Consider the following 26,314-nt stretch of genomic DNA (forward strand, 5'->3'; position numbering starts at 1 on the left):
GCTATGTCAAAAGAATGATCCAAAAAGTTAAGAGAAGAGATCATCGCCCTTCACAAACAAGGGACAGGATACAAAAGGTAGCGAAGGCACTGAATGTTCCTAGAGACACCATAGGAAGCATAGTTTGCAAGTTCAACGCTAAAGGAACAGTGGTTACACTACCTGGACGGGGCAGAAAAAGGAAGCTATCAATGGCTGCAACCAGATTTCTGAGAAGGTAGGTTGAGAAAAACCCTTGAGTGACTGTAAAAGGCCTGCACAAGACTTGGTGGCAACAGGCACTGAGGTTTGAGTGAGCACAGTAAGGCGCGTACTAAAGGTTTCCGAAATGCCAGAACTCCAAGATGTACACCACTACTGACCCAAAAGCACAGGAAATGTTGGCTCCAATATGCTCAAAATCATATAAATAAGCCACAGAAGTTTTGGGATTCTGTTCTGTGGAGCGATGAAACAAAACTGGAACTTTTCAGCCGGATGGATCAGCGGTATGTCTGGAGGAAGAAGATTGAAGCATACACTGAAAAGAACACTCTGCCTACAGTTAAGCATGGTGGTGGCTCAGTGATGCTCTGGGGTTGCTTTGCATCCTCTGGCACTGGAAACCTGCAGCGCGTGGGAGGCAAGATGGATTCATTGACGTATCAGGAAATCCTAGGAGAAAACGTCATGCTGTCTGTGAGGAAGCTGAAGCTTGGGCATCAGTGGACCTTCCAACAGGACAATGATCCCAAGCATACCTCAAACTCCACCAAGGCTTGGTTGCAGAAGAAGTCCTGGAAGATTCTACAGTGGCCATCACAGTCACCTGACTTGAACCCCATAGAAAATCTCTGGTGGGATTTGAAGAAGGCGGTTGCAGCATGCAAACCCAAGAATATTACTGAACTGGAGGCCATTGCTCATGAGGAGCAATGTCATAACAGCAAAAGGGTGCTCTACTAAGTACTAAAGATGCTTGCCATGAAGGGACTGAATAATTTTGACTGGAGAAGTCATTATAAGTTGCATTTTCAGTTGAATTTGGGGAAACCACTTGAAGCATTTGTTGTGCTGAGCTATTCCTATTGCTTTTGTTTGATTTGTTCATTGCAAACAACTGAAAGTCTGTAAATTTTGACAATAAACCTGATTTGCAATGGGGGTTGAATAATTTTGATTGCAACTGTATGCATGTTACTCAAAAGTAAGCCCTACTGAGTTCAAGGGGATTTACTCCCAAGTAAGCCTTGCAGCCTTACAATAAATATTTGCAGAGCAAGAATCAATAATACCACCAGTTTCAAATACCAAGCACACTCATGAGACACAACTGGGAAATCAAGAAACATGATAGTCCCTCATTTGGTCTTTGCCTGAAGACACAGAAATAGCTTGATGAAGTGCAGAGCCTGACAACTTGCAAACCTAATATCCTATTCATTTGTCCTCTCTCCTCCCCCATCCCATGGTTTGTAACTCTCCCCCAAATAAAATGTTGCCATTGGACACAATCCTGCAAGCATTACACACTAATCCTCCTGAAGCTGGAACATTTTGTCCTAAATACATTGGTCAATAAATAAATCTCACCCTTTTAAAGGCGACTCTTAAGTATATTCAGCACATGTGGCCAGAGAGGAGACAGGCCAAAGTTACTCTAGAGAAGAAAAAACTAAACAGACCACACCCATCCACTTCAGCCAAACTGAGAACTCCAGAAGAGTTCTACTACGTCGTAGGGCAACCAAGCAGACTATAATCCTCAAACTCCACACTGCAGAGGAGTCCCATTAACTTGAATAGTATGACCCCAGAATAAGCCATAACCGGATTTTAACCCAATTATTTCCTCTGGATAAACCAGTGTGTAATTAATTCCACTTTAAAGCCTTCGCAGAATTATGCGCTGTTTTTTCAAAATCCACACTCCGATCACTTTCGCGGGCTTCCCCAAGGTGACCCAAGGCCAAATCTCCACTAGCTCGTAAAGCTTTCACTTGGGCCAGTCACCTCTCAACCTGATCTACCTCACAAGATTGTTGTGAGAATAAAAGGAGGACCTTACATGCCACTCTAAGCTTTTTTTTTTTTTTATTCCACTCTTGGCGGAAGAGTGGAATAAAAAAAGCAATAAACAAGGCTTTGTTGTCTGATGTGCAGCCTGACCTTATGCACGCAATTGTTCTCCCAAAAGCAAGCCGCGCTGAATTCAATAAGCGTCCCTAGGGTTGCAGCCCTGCTTGGACGCAGGGGGTCCGCCGATCTCATTTAAAACGTCTATCTTTGCGTGCCTACCTATCGTCAGGCTTCGAAACCTAGACACGCTTATCGGGGAGTCAATCTCACTGACATCTGCGGAATTTACTTCCGAAGAATAAAGGCGCACACGCCGGATCGGGCTGCAGACGTGCCAGACCCGGAGCGGTGGAGATTTCTCCGAATAAACGGAGCGGCCGCGGGTGCCACCCCCGAGAGCTTTGGAGGACATCGACTCTATAAGGACCTATACTGGGCAAGTTTTCGCGTGACACCAGCAGCCACAGGATTCATCAAGTTAACACTCTCAATAGGAAAGAGGGAAGAGCCCCTCCTCGGGTGATGAAAAACGTCTGGCCAGCGCAAGAGCGGTATTAGGGGGAAACCAGGATGGTTGAACGACCAAGAGCAGTTGCATTTTCTCCACGGCTCTGTCTCCATGTTAAAAAGAGGGGCTGTTGTTTTTTCTTTCCTCCCCCCGGGAGCGCATGTTTCCATTTGAAGTTCTCTCTCGTCGCTTTGCAGCAGCCTTTCCCCCAACCTGGCGCCCTCCAGACGCGTTGGACTGCAGTCCCCATCATCCCCAGCTGGGGGCCGGTCGGGGGAAAGGCTGCTTTAAAATATCTACCCGAGATTGCAATCGCCGTTTGAGACCAGCAAGTTTCAGACATCTCCTCTCCAAACACACACACCAAAAACCGCTACTAACTTGAGCGGCTTGGGCAGAGCAACAAGAAATCGCCACAAGTCGCAGACCGGCTGTTTTCCGATGCAAAGCAGCAAAACAGCAGACTGACAACGGGTCAGAGTGGCAAGGAACGAGGATCCCCATCTCTCGCCTACCACCCCCTTTTGCCATCTCTCGCCTAGATGCCCCCCCCCCTTTTATTTCCTTTCTTGCTCCCATCGGCAGGGGAAAAAACTTGATCGGGCTCAGCTGCAATACCACCACCAGTTGCACTTTCCAGCCTACACCACAAATCAACGTAGGGAAACGAGAACACCCGCTCCCCTTCTCCCCTTTTAAAAACTCTCCATCAGAAGAACTCTACCAACACGTGTCCGCAAAAGAGCGCCGTGGCAAAGCAACGCGAACACAGAGGGATACCTGACGCTCGCCCGCTGCTCCCAATGAACCGCTGGCTCCGGCTGCCTAAGCCCCGCGCTCTGCAACCCGAACGCCCCTGCTGCCACTCAGCGCCGCGCGCACGAGAATCGCAAAGCCCTCTCGCAGGACGCGGCTATCTTGAGCCAACCGCGACGCCGTACCTCTCGGAACGTACCACTCCGTAGGATTGGGGGTAAAAAAAAAAAAAAACGAGCACAAAAAGGAAGAGCACAATTTCCCAACCCGCCACGGATTAACGCTACTTTCCATGAGTACCTACTGCTGCTATCTCTTAGCGCAGTGCAAGGCTAAAGTAGGCTGAGGAAGCCAGGAAACTCCCCCCCCCATTTTATGGTGTAGTACTGCCGGGAGGGGAGAGGAGGGGGCGTGGCGGATGCAAAGCGTGGGGCGGCGGCGCCGCTCTACAGGGATTGGAGCGTGGCGCGCGCGGGGCTCGGTGAGCGCCCTTGAGGTAGGTATGTCAGCTGGGCGCGTAAATTGCCTTGACCCTTCCGCGTTGGAAGTGGGATGTGCCTGGCACTGCGCTTCAGTTTGGGGTTTCCTCTCTATCGGACACCTTGGATAGTATCCAATGTTAGTCCTACATAGAGTAAACCCGCTGAAATGAATGAGATTTAAGTTAGTCATGACTTACTTATGCCCCATTCATTTCAGTGGGTCTATTCTGTGTAGGACTAACGTTGGGTACAAGCCCTTTTCTCCTCCAAAGACCTTTCCCTCTGTGTCAGACACCTTTTCACCTCAAAAAAAGGGGAGAGGTTGGCTAGCGTTGCTACTAAAAAGGTGCCCCCAACCAGTCGTGTCCGACTCTAGGGTGCGGTGCTCATCCCCGTTTCTAAGCCGAAGAGCCAGCGCTGTCCGAAGACGCTTCCGTGGTCATGTGGCCGGCATGACTGAACACCGAGGTGCACGGAACGCTGTTACCTTTCCTGCCGAGGCGGTACCTATTTATCTACTTGCAATTTCTTGCTTTCGAACTGCTAGGTTGGCAGGAGCTGGGACTGAAGACGGGAGCTCACTCCGTCACGCAGCACCAGGGTCTCGAACTGCTGTCCTGCTGTCCTGCTGACCTTCCAGTGTGCAGTTCAATGTCTTAACCACTAAGCCACCGCGGCCCTACTAGCATTGCTACTAACTAGCAGTAAATAATAATATTTACTTCTATTTATAATAGTAAATAATATTTACTAACTAGCAGTAAATAATAATATTTACTCCACTTCTCACGCACTCCTCCTTCAGGATGCAAAAGTATATTATTATTAATAATATTAGCATTGCTACTAACTAGCAGTAAATAATATACTTTTGCACCCTGAAGGAGGAGTGCGTGAGAAGCGGAGTGAAACCGTTTCCACTAGGGATGTTAGAGAATTCCGCCACGGATCCCAGGGGGGCTGAATTCCAGTGAATTCAGCCCCCCGGAATCTGTGGCGGAATGGAGCAACCCACCCCACCACCCCGCGAAAGCCTCGTGAAATGGAGCTTACCTGGCTGCGGCAGCGGCTCTGGCCGCTGCCAGGCTGGTGCAGACAAAAATGGTGTCCTGAGTGGGGGATGCCATTTGCGTCCCTATGGTAGCCCGTGATAGGCTACGTAAATATTTACATAGCCTATCACGGCTAAAGCAGACCCTATGCCATTTGCATTTCCATTTTATCCGTGATAGGCTACGCAAATATTTACGTAGCCTATGACGGCTAAAGCAGGAACGCAAATGGCGTAGGGGACACCATTTACGTCCCTGCTTTAGCCGTGATAGGCTACATAAATATTTACATAGCCTATCACGGGGTACCCTAGGGACGCAAATGGCATCCTCCACTCGGGATGCCATTTGCATCTGCACCAGCCCGGCAGCGGCTGGAGGCCCCGCTGCGGGTTGGCCTGGCCAGCAGCTCCGCGGCCTGGCCGGGCAGGATTCCGGGGGGAGGAACGGATCGTTGAGGATTTCGGGGGGAGGGACGGAGCGCCTCCCCCCCACCGTGGATGTCCCTGGACGAAACCAGGTAAGTGTTTCGTACATCCCTCATTTCCACAGGCTCAAGCCGGTTTCGGCAAACAGGAGCAGTTATTTCGTCTCGCCTATCATATCAGAATTGTATCCGAATGCCTTTTGTGGAGGCCATGGCAACATTCATTAGCAGCGGGATCCTGAGCTGATAGTCACACCAGAATGGGTAGATACCTTGCAGCGCTGCTAGTCACTTTGTTGGGGGCTATTTCAGCCCCCCAAGTGCTAAAAACACGTGGGAGGAAAACCTATATGACCATGTTTACTGGAGACCATGTTTTGAAACCAATGGGAATTCCCATTAGTTAAAAAGCAAACAAAAAGACACCTTAAAGACTTTTTGTTGTATAAGCTTGTGTGGCTTTGACCAAATAGATTCTAGTTCACTAATTCTTAATGCTGCAATAAATGTTAGCCTTCAAGGTGCCACAAGATTATTCTTTGTGTTTGCTGTAACAGGCAAACAAAGCTATCCCTCTGGAATGTGTGTTTACTGAGTTTAATGCCTAAGAAAATTGTATAGGATTGCAACCTGAGTTTTTCCTATTTCATCTCCCCAACAACCCCCTGACATAAGTTGGTGCCAACTTGAGAAACTGATTTGCTTGATGGTCACCCAGTGAGCTTCATGACATAGCAGGAAATTAAGTTGGATGTCTTCAGTATCTAAGCTTGGCACTCTAAATGCTGCACTGGAGTTGCATGATCATGCATGTTGTCTGGCTCAAACTGAGAAGGGGTAAAGGAATATGTCCAATATATATCTCACACTTGGAAAAAGTTTGATGCAGTCTGTGCTTTGTCTATCTTCTCACTTGGAGGTGAAGGAGTCTTAAATAATTCTACACGACCCTTACTTTGAATAGTGTTTGTCTGTTAAAAGACACAAATTAGACTGGCAAACTATTAGTTTATAGTCTAGCACAGAACAAATTGGAACCACTGAAAATTCTATTAAATTTTGCACTCTTCTGCAAGGGTGAGATGTGATGATATCCTTTATTCCACATATTGTCAGTACTTTGAACAAAGGATATCTATATTTTTGTTGGTTTTCTTAAAGGAAAATTATATTTTTTGGAATTCGTATATGTAAGCCATACAGTAAAGTCTTAAACACTTTTATGGTGTAAACATATGGATTGCACTCCCAATAGACAGAGAGGCTTCAAGTTCTACCTTATGCCCTGCTGGCAAGAACCAGGCAGGGCGAGAGGAGGATGGAGGTGATTTCATGTATTTTCCTCCATTTAAAATACAAAAAGCAGTTAGGTGGGTCTCTGAGCCCATCTAGCTGACTTACCTTTTGGTGGGTGGGGAGATGACTGGAGCGCCATAGGATTCTACATATCACAGACTCTCCCCTCCCTGCCCACCAGGACACCCCCTTTCTCCCTCTTCCTCTTGAACTTGCAATCTTATAAGAGAAGCTTTCTGCAGCAGCAGGAGGGGGTGGGGAAGGGAAGTTCCACAATCAAATCTCTGCACTCGTAGCTCTTTCTACAGACATGGAGGAAGAGAGCTGCATCATCCTGTGGCACCCCAATCAATGTCTAGGGGCCGCAGGATTCTCTCTTACTTGTTCTGGGACTTCACCTGAAGTGTGTATCGAATAGTGAATATGTCCCTAACTACACATACTCAAAACTAAGCCCCAATACACTGATTTGTTTATTGCACATATGCTTGGTCCTGCTTACTTGGAGAACCCAGAGATCCCGCATTCAGGGACTGACTACTAGGTCCACACACACACAACTTCAACAATTCTATGGCATGAGGTGCTCCCAGACTGTTCTCTATCAGTGGCAATTGCATCCAAGGAAATGTGCTTAGAGCTGGATGTAGAGTTAATTTAAAAAACCATAGGCTGCAAAACAAGGGCAAAGTTCATCCAAAGCTAATCACTTTTACATTCCATTGACTTCAGTAGATCTCTTCCTTTGAAACTAGTAAGTCTTAAATGCTTGGCTTTGGGTGCTTAGTAGACTAAGTTCTAGAATCTAGGTACACCAAGTATGTGCTTCTGTTTAATTTTCCTTTCCTTGATGTTTTCCTAGGTATAAAATGATTATACCCGTGAGATGCTTCACTTGTGGCAAAATAGTTGGAAACAAATGGGAGGCTTATCTTGGCCTTCTGCAGGCAGAATATACAGAAGGGTATGTGTTCTCCTTATAATCTTGTGTTTACACAACTGTTTTAAGATAAGGACAAAACTATAATACAGCTTACAAAATCATATCTATAATAGCAATGTCTATATCAAACCTTAAAGCTTAAAAGATAAAATCAGTCCAAGAGATGTACCCCCAAAAAATCATAATAGAATTAAAACAGCACTATGGGAAGTTCTTCAGATGCCTTTTGAAATAAAAGTGTTTAATTCTATGCCATCTCAAAAAAATAGGAGAGGTTGTTTGATGGGCCTTCTTAGGCAGAGTGTTCCACAATGAGAGCATTTCAACCATTAAGGTCTTGCTTATCACTACCTTTCTAGAACAACGGTGGGAAATTTGTGGCCATCCAGATGTTGTGGGACTCCAATCTCCATCAGCTCCAGACATGCTGATGGAGATTATGGGATTATGGCAGTTGGAGTCCAACAACATCTGGAGAGCCACTGATTCCTCACCCCTATTCTAAACTCATGAGGTAGTGTCAACTGAAACAGGACTTCAGCTTCTACAGGAGAAGGTATTCCCTAAACTACCCTGGATCGGGGTTATGTAGAAAATGAAGTAAGCTTAGACATAATGCTCCCCAGTCAAAAACTACTAGTGTTATATAAAATATACTTTTGATGATTTTGAGAATAAGCAAGGATCTCTTCCTTAAAACTGAGTAAAAGATGCTTCCACAGAAGTACCATCTTTATTCAAGAAGGATCCTGCATTGAAGACATTTTAAGCCATACCTTATCTTAGGGAGCAAACCTGTGGCCCCTAGACATATTCTGAGGGGCCATAGGATAGTGGGAATTCTCTCCTCCAAGGTTGGAGACAGTGTTCTGACCTCAGAAGGGGGAGTTGGAGATCCACCCTCCTCCCCCTTGCAGCCAGCATGGAAAGAGCTGTGCTGGCTGGCCTCCAAGGTCAGAAAATCAACCTTGGAGAGGGGGGAAAGGAGGCATTCCCATGGACGGGGCGGGGAGGACACTAGAGAGGCCAGGATATGAGCAGTTCTGAGCCTCTTCCAGCCTCCTTCCCTCACCCTGTGAACTGCTGTCCCTAGAGTTTAGAGGCTTCTATCTCATGAGGGCACAACCCATAGGACTGCGGCCTTAGATATGGTTTGATGTAGATGGTTGAAGTCTGGTTAAACCAATCCCTTACTGCATTTGAAAAGTTATGAAAATGGGGGAAACTTCCATAAACATGCTTGATTGGCAGATTTAACTTTGATTATATGTTGTTTGTATTTTTGCAGGTCATTTATTTTTTTGTCAGGGATTGAGAAGTGTTTGAGGAAGGAGGGTTAGGACTAATAGGAAACTGAGAACAGGTACAGACCTTACTGAAATGAATGTGCAACTGTCATTCCTTTGCCTGTGAAATTCAAATGCCAAATCTTGGGATGATACAGCCTAAAAAGCAGCCTAAGAATAATTTTAAATAAATAATAAAATAATTGTTCTATTGATCGGAACATCGGAAACTGCCTTATACTGAGGTCATACCATTGTTACATCTAGCCTGGTATTGTTGACACTGACTGACAGCAGCTTTCCAGGGTTTCAGACAGAATTTCTTTCCTAGCACTACCTGGAGAAGCTAGGGATTGAACCTGGGACCTTCTGCATGCAAAGCATGTGCTCTTACATTGCTGAGCTTCAGGGGTAAGTGCTTTCTTACCAATAAAGCATACTGACAAAGTGAGAAGTGCATGTCAGACAAAGTTAGAACATTTCAATCTCTCCCGCAGAGGTAGAGCTGCTAGAACAGACAGTCCTTCAGCAGTTATATTCAAGCATCCTATCTTGCTGTGATTCAGCATTGCCATATGATATGGCAAAAAAAAAATCAGTGAACAGTAGATAGCATTACCCATCTTTTGTATTTCAGTGTAATGCTTTCACAAACACAGCTCTCTTGTATTTGTGCTGTTAAGAGTGCAGTTCAATACATCTCTACTCAGAAGTGAGCCCAACTGAATTCAGTGGGACTTGTTCCCATGTAAGTGTATAGGATTGCTACCATAGTTTAATTTTTCAGGGAAATGGCAGGGTCCATCTTCCTGCTAAGTCCTTGGATCACTTGAGTTCTCAGGAAACCCAAGGACGTATAACAAATGAAAGACTAATTTTAGGTGCCCTCTGGTACCTGAGCTCTTTGTTGTCACGCTTCCCATAAAGTGTATTTCCCTTTGCACTTACAAGAACTAGAAACATAACAGGAAGCTGAATTTGTATTTTGGATCATCTTAAATAGTACATGATATTTTAGAATACCAATTAGCTTCTATAGGGCACACATGTTTCTTCTTATGTATTTATAGCATTCGTAACCTGCTCTTCAACTGAAAAGGCTCCTAGAGTGGCTTACATACAATCAATAAAACAAGATGGTCCCTGCACACAAACTTACAATCTAAAAGTCATGGTGAAAAATCAATGGGGAGAGAAGAGGAAAAAAGCAAACTAAGGGCACAATCCTATTGTGATAGTCGGCAGCCTCCAACTTCCAATGCAGGGCGGCCATAGCATGGAGGAAGTCCTTGCCTCCGTGCTCCAGCCTCCATGCATTTTTTGCTAGACTGCCGATTTCAGCTGACTAACCACACCTTTGGAGAGGGGGAGGGGAGGAGGTCACACAGCACATAGGGAACTGCATAAAGCGGCTTCCATGATCTCCTCCCTGCCCCCTTATCGCCACCTCTGCACTCCATTTCCGTGTGCAGAGATGCAGCTGGCATGGAGAGAACCAGCCGGCTACGAGGGAGAGGGGAGCGTGGTTTCTGAGAACCACGTTCAGAGCCCTGGCTGTGACTTCAGTTCCCAGAAACCAAAAAATCCTATGGCCCTCTAGACCAGCGGTCCCCAACCTTTTTGGTGCCAGGGACCAGTCTCGTGGAAGACAATTTTTCCATGGGCCGGGTGGGGGGTGTTTTCCGCTGGTGGACTTCCGGCCACTGGGACGCAAATGGTATCCCTATTCTTTGCAGTAATCGGCTACGTAAAGATTTACATAGCCTATTAGTTGAAGGACAGGGACGCAAATGGCGTGCGCTATGCAGACGCCATTTGCGTCCCAGCGGCCGGAAGTCCACCAGCAGCCAGAGCCAGCTGGCAGCTCCGCAGACTTGCTGCGGAGTGGAGCTGGCCGGGGCCGGCGAGGATTCCGGGGGGGGAGGGACGGATTGCCTTCGGACCCTTGCAGACCCAAGGTGAGGGGGTTTTGCACACCCCTGCGGCCCGGTTGTAACAGGCCACGGACTGGTACCGGTCCACAGACCGGGGGTTGAGGACCCCTGCTGTAGACAGTGTCTAGTGGCCATAGGATTGCTCTCTCCATTGTAGTTATTATAATGGCCAGCTGGAATAGAACAGTTCAGCATTAAGAGGAGCCTAGTGGAGCAAAGCTGATGGAATAGCCCTGCTTCCCATCCCCGTCTGTTACAGCCCTAGACAAGTTATGAACTCTTGGTTTAAATGTGATCATTTGAAATGTAAGTTAATTTATTTTCACATTTGTACTGTGGCATATTAATGCTGCTAGAATAAGACCTGTGCTGAGTCGTCTGACCAGCAATCCCAACTAATTCAGTACCCTTTCAGCAACGGAGTAGTTTAAGATGCTTGAACAATATGGAACAGCACAAAAAGTGCTTCTTAGCTGTTCATTTTTAGCATCTCATAACTGAATTATCGAAAGTGCATTCCTGCACTTTAAAGTTTTCGTTTTATTAAATCACAATGCATCATCAGCTAATGTGGCTGTTTTTTACTCTTTAATGTTCTAGCAGCTCTTAATATGTATACGTTAAGAAAAATACTTGTACATATTTCATATATAGATACTGTATAATTTGACTTTTGGCGGCCTTGTAGCACTATTTTTCTAATAGTAGAATGAAATGGCCAGATGATATCAAGCCAAAATTATATAGCAGAAGACACTTAAGAAAAGCTTCTTTCCTTGACTAGCTAGATTGTAGAGAACGCCCATATATTACTCTGTTTTGTTGCTGTATTTTCCTTAACTTCATGGTATTGCTTTTGGTTGCAGTTAATCATAGTTGTGCTAACCATTGATTTTTCATTGCAAATACAGAATTGGGATTGATGGATCTAATATTTGAGATTAAGCAGGGTTTTAGTACAAATTTGCATGATAAATGCACCTGAATGAGTGAATGCCTTGGGCATAAATCTGATTCTCTTGCAATTTATTGTATGATTTCACATTAACCAAGTGAGCAGACAATCATATTTGAGTTCCCACTAGCAGCAAAGCTGTCTATGTTAGCTAACTGTCTTCTGACAATTTTCGGGGCAGATCTATATGTCAGATGTTGTTAAAGTCATTTCTTGTAGCAAAAATGGGTCAGGTAAACTGAATAATTTGCTAGTCTAGGGATGCAGAAATTCTGCAGTATTTGGAAATGTTGCTTTTCACTTACATTAAGCTTCTTCAGACAGTCACTGGAATATTGGAGAAAGAAAAAACATTGAAGAGCATTTTCAGTTCTGCTTAATATGTATCACCTGTAGGGGTTTTAAAAACTGGATCATGAGTTGAGATTTTTAAACGTTTTGCTAAAGGTTTCTGCAATTTTTGTGGAGGTTAACAGTGCTATTTTATGCATGTCTATTCGGAAGTAAGCCCCATGGAGTTCAACGGAATGTACTCTCAGGTAACTATGCATAGTATTACAACTTAGTGTGCTGAAATCTTCAGTTTAAACACTTTAAATTAATATTAAAATGATTGAGCTGCTATTAAAAGCTTTAACAGAGTGTGTGTTTTTATTATAATTGTTTGAATAATTTGTGAGGTCATACACTGTAGTGAGGATTTGATCCTGTATGGGAATCCAATGTCTATGCTGGAGGCCTCTGAGGTCAAGAGACACTATCTTATGTTCATCAGTTCCCTGCTTCTATTTTATAGCTTCTGCCTCCTTGAACTGTGAGTGGCTCACATCTCAAATTGAATGTTAATTACACTAGACCCATCATGGAAATGGAAACTTACTCTCCCCATGTCTACTACCCTGGCACAAATCATGAGCAGAATTCTCAAATGTGGAATGTACTCTTTTCCTACATGACAAAAGGAACTTGGAAGGAGCAATCCTGTGGCTGCTAGACAGCAGCTAGATGGCCATAGGATATCTGGTTTTTTGGGAACTGACCTACCCCCACTTCCATGCTGCCTTAGAGGCAGCGTGGAACAGCCTCGTGCTCCGCACTCGCAAGAGGAGCGCGGAGCGGGCGAAAAGGGAGCATTCTGGGTGGGGAGGGCGAAAATGCCTGTAAGACATATCCAATGTGTCATACGGCAGCCTCCTCCTCCACTCTGCCCTCCCGTGGCTAGACAGCCACAATTGGCTGTCTAGCTGAAAATGCAGGGCAGGAGAAGCATGGAGGGAACAATCCCCTCCATGCTTCTCCTGCTCTGCATTGGATAGGTGGTCACCTCTAAGTTCGGAGGCAGCCGCCTATCTGCATAGGATTGCACCCTAATAAAACTTGGATAGTCTCAACTTCTTTTTAAATGTTGCTAGCTGAGTAGGTCAACAGCCCAGCCATGTGAATCCTATCTAATTAGGCCCCACTGAAAGCCAGAAACTCTATGGGACAGAAACTAATAGTATGCTGACCTAAAAGGTCAGGGCTGAGACCAGAGAAGCTGTTTCTATAAGGTAGAGGCTAAAAAGCAAGGCCTGATCTTGGGGATGACTGTGTCCTAATGAGAGAGAATCTATCTAAAGCCAGCACCCAGTCTTACCTTCCAAACCTTCCACCACACATTTTAGAGTGGCGAAGAACCAGGATCCCGGATGGTGCTATGCAGATAGGAGCAAGTGCAATTCTTAATGGATGGAGTCGCCAGGAAGAAGGCACAGACTTAGCCGCCCCACCCCCCACCCCTGTCCTAGTGGTGTCTAAATTCATCTCTTTATTTTCTGTCACATAACGGAATGGCTGCCATTTACTTCTGTAAAGAAGAAATAAAAGTGCTGTGCTTAGGAATAACATCGCAATAGCGGAAAAATTGCCCACCCATACATATGAACAAACTGAGATCTTGCAGGAGGAGATATCACTCGGATATGATTTGCATACACGTATGTGAACATAGGTACAGTATAAAACCCTGCCAACACATGCACACACACACCATAAATGATACACATTTGGCTGATTATATATTAAAACTGATAAACTTTATGATAATTTCTTTTAAAATAACAAACAGCAACTCTTCCTTGATGCATTTAATCACTCCTGCTGTCCTCCCATTTATCTTCTTCTAGAATCTTGAACAGGTTTTTTACTCCTGCTGTCCTGGATTTCTTGGTGCTAATTCACTTTTTGACCCTTTTCCATTTGGCATTTACTCTTTCTCTGTGAAAACTATCCTTAAATGTCTAATGAGTTTTGTTTATTAAAGAAGCAATACTGTTGATAAACAGTACTTGTTTAGCAAAGAATCAATACTTGTTTTGGATATTCTCACCCCTTCTCTTTTTAGTCTTGGTTTCTGTTCTTCGTTTGTATATCAGTTACATATTCTTGTTCCTTTTTCAGATCCTTTTTTCTATTTTTAGATTGCAAGCTACTTTGGTCAAGGACCTGTTTGTTTTTATCCTCTTGTTAAGCTATAAAAATGAAATTGTATCTGTATGTTTGGAGTACTGAGTCTGGAAAGGGGCCGTGTGTCTGGAAAGGGACCATGAAGTAGGCATGAGTCATAGAATCATAGTTAGAGGGAACATTGGATGTAATATTGTCCAACCACCTGCTGAATGCAGGATCTGTAATGCAGGATGCAGCTTCAGCATCTCTGACAGATAGCTGTCAAGTTTGTTTAAATATCTCCAGTGAAGAAGAACCATCCCCTCATGTGGCAGTCTGTTCCACTGTTGAGCAGCTCATACCATTAGGACATTTTAGCCAAAATCTGCTTGCCTGCAATCTTGCCCTCTGGAGTAGCAGAACAACTCTGCTTCTTCTGCATGACACTTTCAGATATTTGAAATTCATATCTCCCCTTAATCCTCTTCTCCAAGCTAAACGTAACCCAGCTCTTTCAGCCATTCCTCATAGGACTTGGTTTCCAGACCTCTCACCATCCTGGCCACTGTTCTCTACGTATGCTCCAGTTTGTTAATGTCCTTCTTAAAATGTGGTGCCCAGAACAGGACACAGTACTCCAAATGCAGCAAAGAATAGAGCAGAACAATTATTTCCCATGATCGAGGCACTACGCTGCTGTTAATACAGACTAATTCAGATCACGAACTTCTTATTGCACAATTTAGAATCACGACTAAAGAGAATAGGGAAGACCCACAGATCAGTTAGATATGAGCTCATGAATATTCCTCATGAATATGCAGTGGAGGTGAAGAATAGATTTAAGGGACTAGATTTAGTAGATAGGGTCCCGGAAGAACTATGGACAGAAGTTCGCAACATTGTTCAGGAGGCAGCAACAACAAACGTCCCAAAGAAAAAGAAAACCAAGAAGGCAAGATGGCTGTCTGCTGAGACACTGGAAGCAGCCCAAGAAAGAAGGAAAGCAAAAGGCAACAGTGATAGGGGGAGATATGCCCGATTAAATGCAAAATTCCAGAGGTTAGCCAGAAGAGAGAAGGAATTATTTTTAAACAAGCAATGCGTGGAAGTGGAAGAAGATCATAGAATAGGAAGGACAAGAGACCTCTTCCAGAAAATTAGAAACATCGGAGGTAAATTCCAGGCAAAAATGGGTATGATCAGAAACAAAGATGGCAAGGACCTAACAGAAGCAGAAGAGATCAAGAAAAGGTGGCAAGAATATATGGAAGATCTGTATAGGAAGGATAATAATATCGGGGATAGATTTGACGGTGTGGTCAGTGAGCTAGAGCCAGACATCCTGAAGAGTGAGGTTGAATGGGCCTTAAGAAGCATTGCTAATTACAAGGCAGCAGGAGATGATGGTATCCCAGCTGAACTGTTTAAAATCTTGCAAGATGATGCTGTCAAGGTGATGCATGCCATATGCCAGCAAATTTGGAAAACACAAGGATGGCCACCAGATTGGAAAAGATCAACTTATATCCCCATACCAAAAAAGGGAAGCACCAAAGAATGTTCAAACTATCGAACAGTGGCACCTATTTCACATGCCAGTAAGGTAATGCTCAAGATCTTGCAAGGTATACTCCAGCAATTCATGGAACGAGAATTGCCAGATGTACAAGCTGGGTTTAGAAAAGGCAGAGGAACTAGAGACCAAATTGCCAATATCCGCTGGATAATGGAGAAAGCCAGGGAGTTTCAGAAAAACATCTATTTCTGTTTTATTGACTATTCTAAAGCCTTTGACTGTGTGGATCATCACAAATTGTGGCAAGTTCTTGGTGGTATGGGGATACCAATTCATCTTGTCTGCCTCCTGAGAAATCTGTATAACGACCAAGTAGCAACGGTAAGAACAGACCACGGAACAACGGACTGGTTTAAGATTGGGAAAGGAGTACGGCAGGGTTGTATACTCTCACCCTACCTATTCAACCTGTACGCAGAACACATCATGTGACATGCTGGGCTTGATGAAGCCAAGGCTGGAGTTAAAATCGCTGGAAGAAACATTAACAATCTCAGATATGCAGATGATACCACTTTGATGGCTGAAAGCGAGGAGGAGCTGAGGAACCTCATGATGAAGGTGAAAGAAGAAAGTGCAAAAGCTGGGTTGCAGTTAAACCTCAAAAAAACCAAGATTATGGCAACCAGCTTGATTGATAACTGGCAAATAGAGGGAGAAAACGTGGAGGCAGTGACAGACTTTGTCTTTCTAGGCGCAAAGATTACTGCAGATGCTGACTGCAGCCAGGAAATCAGAAGACGTTTACTTCTTGGGAGGACAGCAATGACAAATCTTGATAAAACAGTTAAGAGCAGAGACATCACAGTGACAACAAAGGTCCGCATAGTTAAAGCAATGGTATTCCCCGTAGTAACCTATGGCTGCAAGAGCTGGACCATAAGGAAGGCTGAGTGAAGGAAGATAGATGCTTTTGAACTGTGGTGCTGGAGGAAAATTCGGAGAGTGCCTTGGACTGCAAGAAGATCCAACCAGTCCATACTCCAGGAAATAAAGCCAGACTGCTCTCTTGAAGAAAGGATCTTAAAGGCAAAACTGAAGTACTTTGGCCACATCATGAGAAGACAGGATACCCTGGAGAAGATGCTGATGCTAGGGAAAGTGGAAGTCAAAAGGAAGAGGGGCCGACCAAGGGCAAGATGGATGGATGATATTCTGGAGGTGACAGACTCGACCTTGGGGGAGCTGAGGGTGGCGACGGCCGACAGGAAGCTCTGGTGTGGGCTGGTCCATGAAGTCACGAAGAATCAGAAGCGACTGACCGAATAAACAACAACAATGTTCCATTCACTTTTTGAGCATCTGCATCACACTGCTGGCCCCTATTCAGTTTGTGACGCAGTAAGACCCCTAGATCCTTTTCACATGTACTGCTGCCAAGCCGGTCTCCCCGATCCTATACTCATGCCTTTAATTCGTTGTACAAGACTTTCCATAAGTTAGATACATTCTACTTACTGCCTCTTCAAAGGGGGCAATCTAATTCTACAGTGCCATTGGCTTTAAGAAACATAGGAAGTTGCCTTAAACCAAGTCAGTATTGGTCTAGCTTAGTATTGTCTGCACTAACCAGCAGCAACTCTGTTACCCAGCTCTACCTGGAGAGGGTTGAACTTTGGGCTCTTTGCATGCAAATCACATTCTTTGCCAGTGAGCCTGTCCCCAGTGAAACTCAGCACAATTCCTCCAAGTAAGTGTGGTTGAGGTGGCAGCATCGTTAAGTCAGAGACAGTTAACACAGTAGTAGTATCATTAGGCTGGTTCATGCATTGGCCACATTAGACGATACCATGTATACAGAACGCAGTCCCTTTGTATGCCAGGCTCCCGGAGAAAAATGACAACTCTTTCCCCATAGAGCAAAACAATTGGTAAGTGTGAGTTCTTCTAGTGCTCACTAACTTCCTTGCTGTTTCTTACAGATTTGCCACCACCATGCACAGTTATTCCAGCAGTGTTTGGCAACAACCTGAATCCCCCTCCCCTCTGCTGGAGATCCTTTGCTCTGGCAGCATCTACTTTCCCCCTGAAAGATCTCTAAAATGAGTAACTTATTAGCTTCTTTTCTCACAACATAACCAGGGTGAGGAATATAAATAGTGGGGGGGGGGGTTAGGCCCCTCTCTTGAATATCTGTATGGAATCTACATGCATACAACCATCTCCCTGCAATTGGGAACCCTGCTTTGCTAGGGTTTCTGATTGTATGGATAGAGTCCTACATGTGTACCGTATGTACATAGACTTCTTGCAGACAATCAGTTGAATGCCCGTATATTAAGCATGGAGCCTTCTGTTCACTCACTCTGAATATATTGTAGGAACAGGTCTTTTTTGGGAGGGAGGGAGGAAAGGAAGCAGGGGCTTCTGAAAGTTGCTAGAAACCAGAACTATGTATAATTTTTGTAATAATGAACCCCTAAGCATAGGTGTGGCAAGAAGGTAAGCATGTGCTAGATGTAAAGTCAGGTAATGGTTGCCCTTTTTTTCTTCTGAGAGAAGGCAGCTCCCTCCCTTCTTCTGGAGGCTGATAGTGGCAGAAATGCTGTTCTATGTATTTGGTGCTTTTTAAAGAAGTGAATATATTAATCAGCCCACATACATGCAAGCATGCAATCCTATTCCCCCACTGCCCCCCCCCCCCAAGCACTGTAGCCTTGGTTCTTAGAACAAAACCACAAATCCTGTTTGTTGCTAGCCAGGCCTTGTTAAGAGACAGACTGCCAAGATTTCCCCTCAGGGACACTAGAAAGGTTGTGTGTTGGGACAGGGGAAGGCTCAAGGCAATCAAGATGTGATCAATGTTACCTACTTCTCAGGGACATTTTACATCTTTAAAAAAATCTTAAAAATTGTAATTTATCAAAGTAAAATTTACAAAACACACATTGACAATCAACCTCCACTACAACAGCAGTCTTTTTTGCTTATCCCTGGGGGGCTCAGCTTCCTGGGTCCATGGTTTCCTTTTACTACTTTATAGGCAAGGCCTTGAATTCTTTGCCTTTATTTGACTGGGATCTGGTATTAGCATGTTGCTGTTCTTTAAAAAAACACTCTTGCTTTTCTTTGTTTTTAGTGATGCCTTAGATGCTCTGGGTTTGAAGAGATACTGCTGTCGTCGAATGCTGCTTGCCCATGTGGATCTGATTGAGAAGCTCCTGAATTATGCCCCTCTGGAGAAATAAAGAGCAAGAAGAATGTATGGTACTATGTTCACATCGACCAGTGTGCTGTTAGAAATCCACAGACTAAACTGTTGGGGTTACAAATGCAGATCGTGTTCAGTGAGGGATTTCACTCTCTGTGCACACTACTGCACCAGCCACTAACCTCTTCAAGGGAAATTACTGAAAGATGAAATCCACTTACACACAGTTGGGGACTTTAATTTTAATTAAAACAGGGATGAAAGTTCATCAGAATCACATGGATTTTGGAGAATGGTGAAGTTTAAAAACTGCTTTGAGTTTTTAATAAAGCTTGTAAATATAGCCTGTTTGTGATGTTGTCAGGACTGTCCCTCCTCCCTCCCCTGTGCTGCTCCTTTCACTCTAAATGTCATTCAAGAAACTGGAGAGTGTTAACTGCTACTAACCTCTTCCAGATTGTTTGCTCCTGGCATCTAGCAATGTTAAAAGGGGCAGGGGGATCCTGTCTCCAATATTCTTCCGCACACAGTTGTATGTTACGAACTTGTGTTACAGACCTGAGATCCAACTGAGTGACTTGTGGGCTGTGACATGAAGAACTAATACAAATGTAAGATGGATTTGGCTTGCTTTAAAAAAGCAGGTCTGTGGTTACAAGAAAAATGGGGGAAGGGGCATTATCCATCAAACTCAATCTCTTGTGCTCAGACTGAGGGAACATCCTCAAAGCTACCATGCTATATTGCTTACACAGTCTTCTTCCATTTCTCTTGCATGTCACATTGCAAAACTGGCAGTCCATTTACCAGAGCTGTAGCGTAAGTTCCAAAAGCTGAGAAAAGGTGAGCAGCTTCAAGATTTCAGAGCAGTTTCAGAGGCCTTTCTTGTCTGCACAATTTCTAAAAATCGTTACACGCAGGAAGAGATGTGTTCATTAAATCCTTAGTGCTGGTACCACATAACTCAGAACCACATCATGAGTTAGAGGTACAAATACATTCATGCTTTCAAGTAATATATCTCTTCATCAACTCTTTGCCCAGATTTAGAGTTCTGTGCAACTCAAAGTCTTGCATCCCTCTAATAAAAGAAATTGCCTCTATTTATTTTGTATGCTCTACCACCAATGCTGGGATCAATTGTTTATCATATGAGCAATGCTGAAACATAAATACTTACATGCCTGTCATTTCCGTCACACTGCTGTGGGAGCTCAGGAAATGAACATCTGCTTTTTGCTAATGACTAAAGGGGAGGCAGTGAAAATTCTTCTCCTCACCACTAATGTACAAATACACCATTAATTTGACAAGACACTAAGACATCTTGCCTTTAGCTACCAAAATACTTTTGAATGTCTTCAAGCACATGTAGTGCCATTGTGTGTCAAGTACAAGTAACAAGTCTTTACATAAAGGTGTCGCTGCTAGCTTCCATGCAGCTCTGCAATGGCATTCCATTAGAGTGTCAGTATAGCTAGTCTATGTTATGGAGGTAACTAAATGCTTAGGTGGGAAAAGCAATGAAGGCAGCTGAGAGCTATTCTCTCTATTTGCTTTTTTAATTTACTAAAACATGATTTTCCTACTCTAGCCATAAGGAACAGGATAACTATACATTTTAAACAAATGCTAGCTTTACATTAGGCCAGGCCATCTCATAATACCTATCAGATAAAATCTCAGTTTAATAAATAATGCTGTACTTACAAGAAAAGGCCTACTTCTCTACACACATCTCAGAAAATTATTATTGCAGCCTAGCAACCTGCTCTGAAATTTTGTGTATCCTTTTTGTTCTTTACTGCCCAGTCAGCATTATCCACATAAGATCAGAAACCTTTCACTTAATGATAAATGCAGTTTGCTTCCTAGAGGAACACTGCTTCTATAAACCATACGCTTGCTTAGACATCAGGACGGCATGGCCAGAAGGTACCGCAACCTTACTGAAGCTCTGGGCAGTGCTTGAATGGAAGACCACCTGGGAATACCATGTATGCTGCTTTGAATCCCCCCATGAAATAAAGGTTGGTATAAATGTGGTAAGAAAACAAGAAGAGGGGAAGGCGCTTATGTGTCTCAAAACAGAAGAGAAAATATTCTCGAGTGCCTAAAAAAACTTACTATGCCCAACACATTTCAGAAAAGACTTTCTTGGGCTGCTTATCTTTCTCCGAACATGCCGTAAAGAATCTTTCCAATACTGCTGCTGTCTTAAAATGCTCCGAGCATCTGGAGAAAGATAAGAGGCCCCTAAAGAAGGAAAGTCCTTCCCGAAATGCAGTGGGTATAAATGTGGTAACGTAATCCTTGGGCTTGGTATATAGATAGGTTTGGGAGAATATGTTTTACCACAAATGTGGTTTAACCTCTAAGTAAGGAGTGTCTTTGGTGTGTTTGCCTTGCACGGAGTGGAGGGATGGAATTGTAGAGAAGACACGCTACAGAGTTGTGTTTAGTTACAGGAACTGCTAGCTGTGCAGAGCTTCTTCCTCATAGGGGTCCACTTTTGCCAAGACTCCTTTAATTTGGTTTTATCAATTTGCTTCTTGGGGAAAAAAAACCCTGATCTAGGAACATTATTAACCTAACCATTATTATTCTCATCAGTTCTACAAATCTTTACAAGTTAAGCTTCCTTTTTCGTTTATTACTGGGATGCAGGAGATTGCGATCTCTTTTTTTTGCCAGCATTCAGCAGTTCCTCATTTAAAGTGCTCTGTTGTATTTTAAACCACATGCTTTATCCTAATGCAAAGGGCATTAAGTGATTAATTCTGGCATTTGTGTTTCACAGTTGGTTGGAGAGCTTATGTTTTGTATGCCTACCACATTATCTAGGAAAATGCCTGGAAAAACAACATTCCGTTTTAGGGTATATTTGTTTCTGAAGTGCATAAGTTAACCTTCGTTTGCTTTTTGTCCATCCATAGTTGCATCTTTAGGGAATAACATGCCAGCTCCTGGGTGCCAGCTTAGATGAAGCAAGAAGCCTTTATATTACTTCCATCTCTAAATTCTCTCACTTGTAGCATACGTGCTAGTCGTATTCTTGATTATTTTACATCCCAATCCTGTATGCCACTAAGAAGGCCACCACTGTGGCACAGCTGGCACCTATACAAGCTAGTCAGTATCATGTCTGTGCAAATACACACAGACAGCACAAAAGGGCACTGCGGCTGCAACTCCAAGCATAATCTAATGTGGCTACCACACCCATACTGCAGTGAGGCAGATGAATGTACAATGCAGAAGGGTAGGAAGAGGGCAGAACAAACCATAAGCACTATGGTAGGAGGAAAATGATAATACATAAACTGCATCAATGCAACAGAGGGAGAGGAGAAACTAGATTCCAATCATCAAGGGGGGGGTATAGGGAAAGTTAGCACAACTGTGCCCACAACAGCTATGCCCCCCTTGTCAAACTGCCCCCACTAGTGCCTACAGGCACAGCAAGGGTGTTATGACTGCTCATCAGATGGTGCATCAAGGATGTAATAGTCCCAAAACAGGGGTCATTGTACAATGGGGATCTTCCAATCCCATGTAGGTCCTGAATGGCTACAAAGCCGGGGCTCCAGTGTTGTTCGGGCCTGTCATTCACCTGTGCACAATCACTCAGTTTCCCACTAATATCAAGCCTTCTCTTGTTGCCCCTGTTTAACACCATCCTACAGATGACCTAGACTAAAATCTTGAGCACAGGTTGGGTAGAGCAAAAGACATGACCAAATGGCTACATATTCAGGCTCAGGGTTCCTAAGATCAGAACTGGCTAGCTATCGTCCCCTGAGATTCTCCTCTTCTCCATCCTCCATTTGCCTTTGGCTAGCCTGGCTGCTCCCAGATGCCAGCAACCCACAACCCACAGTAGATCATTGGGGAAGCTCCTGCCAACCAGACAGGCGCACGGGGGAAAGGCACTTTGGCAGAGCCTAACAAGTCCCTTGCTCCACACAGCTATACTGTACATGTAGCAGATAGAAGCTGTAAGCACTAGTACAGCTGTATCCAGCCAACTTGTCCTTACACTAGGGGCCTTATTTGGCAGGGGAAGGCAAGGTAAATATGGATCTACTGGTAGATCTCTGGATGATTTGCAGTAGATCAGCAAGGGTTTTTACTCCTGATGGTTTAACAACAACATATAAAATTGAATGTTTTTTAAAAAAAATCTGCCATGGCTTGGCCTTGTGCTAATTCCTTATCTCTTAGCCTCAGTGTTGTTCACCTGTAACATGAGAGTATTAATTGGTTGCCTTTGACCAGGGCTGTATACAGGTCTACTGGCCACTTTCAGAGTTTGGTGTTAGAATCCCTGATCTATAGTAACTCCGATGTATACGCAGTGTATGCCTCATGGGGTGCAATAGGCAATTGACTCTATTGTCGTTGTCCATCCCCCCGCCCCACTACTTTGCACCTGGCTCTGATTAGTGGACCTCAAGGCTCTAGTAAAAAGCGAAGTAGATCCCACAGATCTGAAGTCTGCCCATTTCTGTTATACAGAACCCTATGAGCCATTGTTAGGGCTTATTAGCAGATAGCTGCCTTCCCCAACCTGGTGCCTTCCAGAAGTTTTGGAAAACTCCCAGTATTCGCCATGCTTGCTGGAGCTGATGGGAGTTGAAGTCCAAAATATCTGGAGGGCACTAGACTGGAGAAGGTTGGTTTATAGGATCTGGTAGACAGGTCTGAGTACTTGTTTTTCTACTATGATTCAAACTGAATCGACTGTGTATATAGTAGGATTTTCTTAACTGTTACTAAAAATACACATATTTACCCAGCACAGATTTTATCTGAGCCAATAGCTTTAGGGCAGAACTAGATGCTACAAGAAAGATACAACTGCTGCTGTTCCGTATTTGTCTCCTTTCTGTGGTGACACATAATATAACACAACACATGACATATCATTATCACCATCATGCCATGCTTTTCCCTACTTCACATAATTGGCTACTGGTAGCTGGAGTGAGGAAACACACCAGTGTGGTGACATTATATGTTGTTGTTACACATTACTGGAAAGAGGAAGTAAAGAAATACAGAACAACAACTGCTCCATATTTCATGTAATGTCTAGTTCGTCCCAGTTCTGATGGCATTGTCAAGCCATGCTTTGGTCAGCTGGAAAGTGCTGTGAGCGCATATACACCCTCCCTCCTCCCCTCACATGTGCTGCAGCCTTCCTCCACTCCTTAGTAACCAGTTGGCCGTGATGTCTGTAATGGGAAAGCTATGGTTACAACTAACCATAGTTTCCTTCCAAACTACAATCAAAAAACCACCTCAAACCATTGTTTCCCAATTCTGACTTGGAGGCTAATGATGGTTAGCAGTAACCATCAGGGCTGGCCAGCCACCTCAGGCAGCTGATGCTGTGGGGTGCACAGTGTCGATAAAGTATAGGAGAACCGAGCTATCTATACCATGTGGCTTGTATTCAGTGGTGTAGTCCTGGGGGGTCTCACCAGGTCCTTACCCCTGTACTTTTTTTCCAGCCGGGTCTCAGCCTTGCCCTGCGGTGAGCCAGCGAGGGAGTGAGCAAGCGTGCTGGCCGTTGGCCCTGCTTTTGTTCTGCCTTCTTGGCTGGGGCCTCCTAAGAGAGAGAGGGAGGGAGGTGGGGGCATGAGGTGGCACCTCATGAAGATTCCAGGGGGGAGGAACAGATCGCCTCCCCCTCCCCGCGGATTCCCCACCGGAACGGATGGTGGGGAATCCATACATCCCTAATAATTGCGCTTTAAAACCTCGTTTCAGGGGCAACTAGGAAGGCTTAAAGGGGAGGATGCTCTGGACACAGCGCTTTGATTTTTCGCTCCTTCTCTAAAGCAAAGTAAAAGGGCTGGGAAGGCAAGGAGGAGACTGGCCAGAGTGGGAAACTTCAGTGGGGCAGAGGGGAGCGAGGGAGGGGGGAATCGGAAACAGGAGGAGACAGGAAAACAGACGGGGTAAGCAGACCCAACCCACTCCAAAAAGGATCCACCCAGCCATAGGGAGAATAATGCAATTAGGGCTCCGTGGAAACAGCACAGCCCGCCAGGGTACAACGATGATAGACCGGGTCCTTTTGGGACATGGAAACACGCGCGAAAGAAAATGAGCTTGGGGAAACAGCGCAACAACGTTGGAAAAGAAATGAAGGCGATAGTGTGGAAACACACCCCTGGTCTGTTGTTGAAGGAGATTTTAATTGGTTGGCTGCTGTTTATTGTTTTATTGCTCTGTTTTTATTGTTTTTAATGTATTTGTTTTTATGTTCTGCTTTAATATTCTGTTTTTAATCTGTATTTTATTATCAGCCATATTGTGCGCTATTTTTTGGTGGAAAGGTGGAATATAAACTAAATAATAAATAATGGGGAGGAAATATCCAAGTGTTTTCTGCTTTAGCAATGTGTGAACAAGTCAATTGATAGGGGTCAATTAAAAGGGGATTTTTCTGCCTGAATCTTTGACCCAGCCCCCAGTCTATTTAAGATGCAATCCAATGCATGCAGTATTGGAGTGATAGGACTTTTTCTGTCTAAACATGCATAGGATTGTACCCTTAGAGAGCAATCCAATGGCTTCTAGACACTGTTTAGAGGGCCATAGAATACTTTGGTTTCTGGGGAACTGAGCTTGGAGCCAGGGCTCCAAGCTTGGTTCCTGGAAACTGTGCTCCCCGCCCCCTCCTCTGCCCCATTGTAGCCAGTGCGTTTCTCTCTGCGGCAGCTGCTTCTCCATGCTTACAAACGGAGCGTGGACAGAACGAAAAGGGGACGGGGAGGGGAGGGGACCATAGAAGCCTCTTTACGAGGATTCCTATGCGCCATGCAGCCTCCCCCGCTCCTGCTCTGACAGCCCCCTAGCTGAAAACGCAGGACAGCTGGAGCATGGAGGAGAAGATCCCCTCCGGCTCCAGCCGCCCTGCATAGGATAGTCTCCAGCCTCCAAGTTTGGAGGCTGGCAACTATCTTCATAGGATTGTGCCCTTTGCTATCTAAACTAAACAACCCATGTCTCATCTTCTAGCTCTGATAATTCAAACCTACAGAATGCTCCATTTGCCTTTAATGTTGGTGGGAGGAAGGCAAGTATTGGTGTTGTGAGTGTTGGTGTTGTCTGAATGTCTCAGCCAGGCCAGCTAGCATTGCTATTAGGCAGAGTGAAGCAGTCACCTCAGGGATGAGAAGTAAGATGAGGACTGCAGTCCTATGCAAACTTACAACCGAGTAGAGCCATTGACTCAATGGGAACTTATGTGTAAACAGGCATAGCACTGAGTTGCACTGAGCACTGAAATAGGTGGCGGTGAGAACGCAAGTAATTGCACAAACATAATTGGAAGAAATGATGGCTTAGAGTTAAAGTAAGTGACTGAAAGGTCATTTTTATTATATAATCTTACAAGGTTGTATAATCTTAGAAGGGTGTGTGGCTGTGACTATCATGAGGGACCC

General features: G+C 44.5%; 2 protein-coding genes across 7 annotated transcripts in view; one reads left to right on the top strand and one right to left on the bottom strand.

Moving 5' to 3' along the window:
• Positions 1-3,491, bottom strand: part of TSPAN4 (tetraspanin 4) — a 796,820-nt gene extending 793,329 nt beyond the window's left edge. Inside the window, exon 1 of one of the 4 annotated variants that reach the window (XM_084856527.1) lies at positions 3,347-3,491. The gene's annotated coding sequence lies outside the window, so the exon portion shown is untranslated. The remainder of the gene's footprint in view (positions 1-3,346) is intronic. The other 3 variants (XM_084856547.1, XM_084856537.1, XM_084856568.1) reach the window with 3 other exon arrangements.
• A 260-nt stretch (positions 3,492-3,751) lies between these two features.
• Positions 3,752-24,792, top strand: POLR2L (RNA polymerase II, I and III subunit L). Of its 3 annotated transcripts, XM_084856618.1 has the most exons (4): positions 3,752-3,818; positions 4,181-4,272; positions 7,442-7,543; positions 18,783-24,792. In XM_084856618.1, the coding sequence occupies exons 3-4, from the start codon at positions 7,449-7,451 to the stop codon at positions 18,889-18,891; spliced, it is 204 nt and encodes a 67-aa protein (XP_084712744.1). In that variant the 5' UTR covers positions 3,752-3,818; positions 4,181-4,272; positions 7,442-7,448; the 3' UTR covers positions 18,892-24,792. The 3 variants fall into 3 exon arrangements, with proteins under 3 accessions (XP_084712744.1, XP_084712735.1, XP_084712752.1); XM_084856609.1 differs by lacking the exon at positions 4,181-4,272; XM_084856626.1 differs by lacking the exon at positions 3,752-3,818 and having other exon boundaries at positions 4,227-4,307.
• The last annotated feature ends 1,522 nt before the right edge of the window (positions 24,793-26,314 follow it).

Source organism: Heloderma suspectum, chromosome 1 (genome assembly GCF_057233095.1).
Source record: "Heloderma suspectum isolate Gila_16-S chromosome 1, 16-S_ref, whole genome shotgun sequence".
NCBI classification, from domain to species: domain Eukaryota; kingdom Metazoa; phylum Chordata; class Lepidosauria; order Squamata; family Helodermatidae; genus Heloderma; species Heloderma suspectum.

What these genes read in the sequence shown, in the direction of transcription:
- POLR2L (XM_084856618.1), top strand. Translation starts at nt 7,449, where the DNA reads ATGATTATACCCGTGAGATGCTTCACTTGTGGCAAAATAGTTGGAAAC. An exon ending in CAGGCAGAATATACAGAAGG is followed by an intron (nt 7,544 to 18,782) that starts GTATGTGTTCTC and finishes CTTTGTTTTTAG; the next exon opens with TGATGCCTTAGATGCTCTGG.